The sequence below is a fragment of the Heliconius melpomene genome, chromosome 1 (genome assembly GCF_056956725.1).
Source record: "Heliconius melpomene rosina isolate 202511_hmr_F chromosome 1, ASM5695672v1, whole genome shotgun sequence".
In the NCBI taxonomy this organism is placed as follows: Eukaryota; Metazoa; Arthropoda; class Insecta; order Lepidoptera; family Nymphalidae; genus Heliconius; species Heliconius melpomene.
The window spans coordinates 5,020,766-5,025,902 of NC_140389.1; the positions used below are offsets into that span (position 1 = coordinate 5,020,766).

The 5,137-nt window shown below is 26.8% G+C and overlaps 1 protein-coding gene across 2 annotated transcripts in view; it reads left to right on the forward strand.

Moving 5' to 3' along the window:
• Window positions 1–3,063, forward strand: part of sm (heterogeneous nuclear ribonucleoprotein L) — a 268,666-nt gene extending 265,603 nt beyond the window's left edge. For both annotated transcript variants that reach the window (XM_085191454.1, XM_085191462.1), the window contains one exon: window positions 1,242–3,063. In XM_085191454.1, the coding sequence (XP_085047580.1) occupies window positions 1,242–1,245 (4 nt within the window). In that variant the 3' untranslated portion in view covers window positions 1,246–3,063. The remainder of the gene's footprint in view (window positions 1–1,241) is intronic.
• Window positions 3,064–5,137: the final 2,074 nt, after the last annotated feature.

Consider the following 5,137-nt stretch of genomic DNA (forward strand, 5'->3'; position numbering starts at 1 on the left):
ATAATATTTACGGTTAAAGCAATAAATGTGTACCTGATGTAACGTAAATAACAGAAGTTTATTTATTTAAAAAAATATAATCAGTGTTAATAAAAAATAATAATATTTTTCTTTAAAGTAATAATGTTTTTACATAGCAGAATAATTTTCAACTTTTGCCATGTTTATATTATCTGTATGGTATATTCAAATACACAAGGTAAAATTAATTAAAGAGATATTATTATTAAATGTTATTTTATTATAATATAAGTGAGCACTTTAGTCTCAATAGATGGTTACATTTATAAGAAATGCCTATAAAACTACATTTAAGTTATATTTTTTTTATTTTTCTGCTATAAAATATAATTATGAATATTATTTTCGTTGATAAAATAAAAAAAACAAAATCCTGAAACGCTTTTTTAACAATTGTGTAAAGAATTACATATCTACCAGTTGATGTGGCTGCGAAGTCAATTTTCGAGATAATATAAAAAAATGTAGATAAATAATTGTAATGTATTGTATTGTATAGTCGTGCACTATTGTCGTATATTTTGTGAGGAGACGGAACGCTTTCTAGGCTTACTCGATCTAGATTTTAATATAAAATGCTAAATATTTTGTAGTAATAAATAGATTAGACATGCCGTGCTCGACTGTACATTGCTTTTGAAATGTCAATTTTTGTAATTTATCATCGTATTGGAATATTATCTGTGCTTTTCCTTTTTTTTTAATAAAATGGAGGTTTGTTTTTGTTTCGTCTTTTGATAATATTTCAAACGATCTATGAGAGCCCTTAATTGTTTAATTGTGTGTTGTGTATTGCTTGTAAAACACCTACATATCAAAGTGACAAATAATAATTAGTTATATTACATATTATATTGGGATACATGTCTTTTACGCGGAACTCAAGTCAATTTCTTACTAGTCCTTGTTTTTTTAATGATTTTTGGTTTGTGTTTTTTTTATTATATCTTTTCTTTTTAATAATATTTATTATTTATACTTCTCTACTCACTTGTTCATTTTACAAACATTTACTTACAGTTACGCTATAGATGAAAAATATATATGTGTATGGCAACATTGAGTGGAAATTACATTTTAAAGCACATTTCTTTTTTAATGTTTCCATATACAAAAATATGACAACATTATTACGTCAAAATGACATTTGTAATACAATTTTTCGTCTATACTGTCTTTTTCTCGGAACATGCGAATTCAAATAAAATATTTGCTTCTAGCTAACGGCGATGGCGAAGAACACACACACACATATCAAGACGGACGGCACACAAACACACTGGCACATGAGAAAATACGGTTAATGGCCATTGCTATACAAAAACACAAAAAACATGAAAAAATGTTGAGTATTATGTATGCAAAATGTAAAAATGCAAAAAATATAAAACAAAAATGGTATGATATCGATAAATAAAGCAAATTTTGATTAGCTTATGTAATACTCAAATTAACGAGTTTTTTTTAAAAAGCAATGGCAACATTTAAGAATTCCTTAATTATATTTTTTGTGATTTAATTCACTCATAAAGACATTAACATATAGTTAATATTAGACACAGTTTTCAAGTAACACATTGCCATTTTATTTTCTTTTTTCTTTTTAATTTTAGTTTTTGTTATTTTTGTTGGGCCAGCCCCATCTGAATGCGGACGCATTTTTTATCAACTTAGGTTTTTTAAGCATTATTCCCATTATGAATTAATTAGAATTAGTTTTAGTTTTTTATTGCTTAGTATTGTCAAGTTTTTTATTAAGCATTTGTATTTTGAATTGAAATTTCAAAATGATAACGCAACTCGGTGTAAAATATTGTTGGTTTATTATTTTCTGCGTAAATTTTGTTGCGTTCCGTTTTTTTCAAATAAAACATAGTTGTGAATTGTACAAGAAATAAAAAACTGTGGTATAAGGTAGAGGTTTTTATTTTTTTCTTAACTTTTTAGTTTTATATTTTTTTTGCAATGTGCATGTTGCAGGATTTGCATGCGTTTCGTGTTAATGCGTTTTTTGTTTCGATCAGTTTTAAGAACCAAAACAAATGTGTAACTATAAGAAATAGTTTAGCACTCTCTAGGCTAGTTACTACTAGTGTCATTGCGATGTCAATTATATTCGACTAGTGGAAATTATGACAGTAACAGATTTTCTATAAATTTTTCTTAAAAATTTAATAAAAAAACGTGGCGTATATAATTAATAATAATGCCCGCACAATCACGTTCAAAGTTTGTCGGCTTATTTTGAGCGAGTGTCTTTTTAAAAGTTTATCATATTATTCTTCAGTTAAATTAAATAGCCGGCAAAGTTTGGATATACTGGTTATTAGATTTAGATTTTCAATGGACGCCATGTCACGCTGTATTTTCGTTCTTTCTAGAATATTCTAATAGATTGTTCGTACGGTGTGAATTGTCTTAGCATGTCTATATAGCTGTTTATGATATGCCCTTTCATACTAACTGTATACGTCTTCTAACGCCTGAGTTTTGTAACAGATTAGGGAAGATGTTAATGATTTAATTTCATAGCGTAAACAGTTTTATAGTGTGGGCAATTAAAAAAATAATAGTCCTTTAAAATAGCTGAATAAACAATGGTTATCAGGTAAATAGATGCATATCTTTTTCTCTAGGAATATTTTCAAATAAATAAATGTTTTAGCGTTAGGACATTGGTGTCGTGATAGCTTATTTGTGTTGGATGTATATAAGGAAATTTGTTTTGTCATTCAATAATTTTATCGTAAGTGCTCTATGAAATTGTATGGAAAATTAATTAATATGAAGAAATATTGTAAAATTTTACATGATGAATGATTATAAACTAAATTTAGGGTATTTGACAGTGTTACACTAGAAACTGGACGTACCACGCTCAATGTAACATCACACACACGAGGTCTTATCTGAGAACTGAGAACATGAACAGCACTAGCATTTTACATACTTTAAGATAATGTAACTTTTAATTTTAGTTTGTTTTATTGCATTGGTATTAGGTATAGTACATAGTAAACATTAAATACATGTCAACACAAAGCCTCTTTCATTTCAACACTACCGTAGCACATTCCCAAACACGAGCGTTCTTAATCATAACTTACATACAATTTGAAAACTAACATTGTATAATCTAAATAATTTCAAATTTATCTTTTATAAAAAAAATATTGGAAGCTTTACAATTTTAATATATTTACTTTTCCTTATCAAAAATGCAAACAAATGACTTATTTCACTTCTAATTATCTTACACTACAATGAAATTTCTTCACGATCAACAATAATGTGACTTTTTTAATATTATATTCAAAATTTCAATTCAAATTTCAGCAACATTAGAGACACCACTTCATTGTTACGACGTGCCATTATTATATTTGCTCAAATATATATTTACAAATTAAAGTAATTATAAAGTTGTTATTTGTGACGTCACAAAGAAATTTTAGCCGTAAAGTTCTTTTCGCACCTAAATTCATGTATAAAGTATGAATAAAAGAAAATATAAGTTGTAAATAGTAAATTATTGCGTTATAAATTATTTTTCCTTTTATTGTAAAGTTTATGTAAATTATATTTAATGTTAGGACGCTGCACGTAAGACGCGAAAATGTAAATTGTATAGAAATAAAAAATGTTTTTGATTGATATGTAGTTTTTTTCTTTGTAACAAATATGCAATAAAATCTTATACTACAAATTATTATACTGATCTTACCCACCTTTGCTCTTATCCATTTTTTTTTTGCTAAACCTTGCGTTATAATCGTTTTAAAGAAATATTGTCAATTATGATATTTGAAACTGCCGCGTTCGGGTGACATCACTTTCCCGCCTTTTTTATTTTAACCATAGACGATAAGTATGCTAGCAACTTGCGTGCCGACGTTTTATAAAAAATATATAGTATTGAAATAATGCAAGTAGCAAAATATTTAACTGAAATTTCAAATATATATTTTTTAGGAATTGAAATAATTTTCGTTTGAAATTAATAAGATTATCTATTTTTAGTTAACTAGCTAATACTACAATATTAATTATCGGGTACAATTTAGACGATCACCAGAAATATTTTAAGATCCTAAACCTAAGCACCAAATATAATAAAAAAACTCCAATAAAAAAACTGTTTAAAAGGGATCCAAAAGTATGTCATATTATAATCCAAAATAAACAAACAAACATAATAATTGCCAACATTGTTAACTTTTCATTCTTTATATTCTTTCATATTCTTTTTGTTTCTCAAAACGGTAAATAATTATGTCTTACACAAAAAAATATATTACTATTCAAAACGTCGTCCAATATATCCAAAATAAATATTCATCCATTCATAACTGTTCATTTGTTACTCTGTTAATCTAATAATTTGAAATGAAAATAAAACATATTTTCGTGTTGATTTGTTTGTTTTTATTTTACAGCAATATTAAGGCCGTCGTGGCACGAGGGCATAAGGTTGTGACAGTAACGCGACGGTTGTGGGTTTCATCCCCACTCGGGGGGAATGAATTATTATTTATATTTATTGTCAATTATAAGAAATATTGAATTTATTCACTAATATTTTAGGAAACGTTATGTGGTGACCATTTGGTCTTGGATAAATATCCTTTTTGGTACACGTTTCGAATTTTATTGGTACTAAAATACTATACTACTTTTCTGTACTTTTTTGGGCAGCATTTAAACATACGCCTTAATCAACTGTCAACTGCCAGGTGAGATAGCGGACAAATGCTTGCCTATCTTCAATAAAAAAAAAGTTTAGAATTTATAAAAGTTGTGATTTAGAATACTCAAATAGTTCCCGCTAAGTTTACAGAGCTAAATTTTTAAGGTCTCAAGCAGTAACTAGAAATTAATTAAAATGTTCATTAAAAATAATGCATAAATTATTTTGGTCATTTATATATTGTTTTTATCTATATTTTAATTAACGTTACAAAAGTATAGTATAAAGAGGAAGATTTACCATTTATGTTTATTTATTTTCTTCATAAAAAAACTAAATCTGTTATATGGGCAATTATTGTAGGTATAGCATTACTTTAAGTACAGGCCATAGACAAGATATTTATAAAACGGAAACAACTAGCGGACC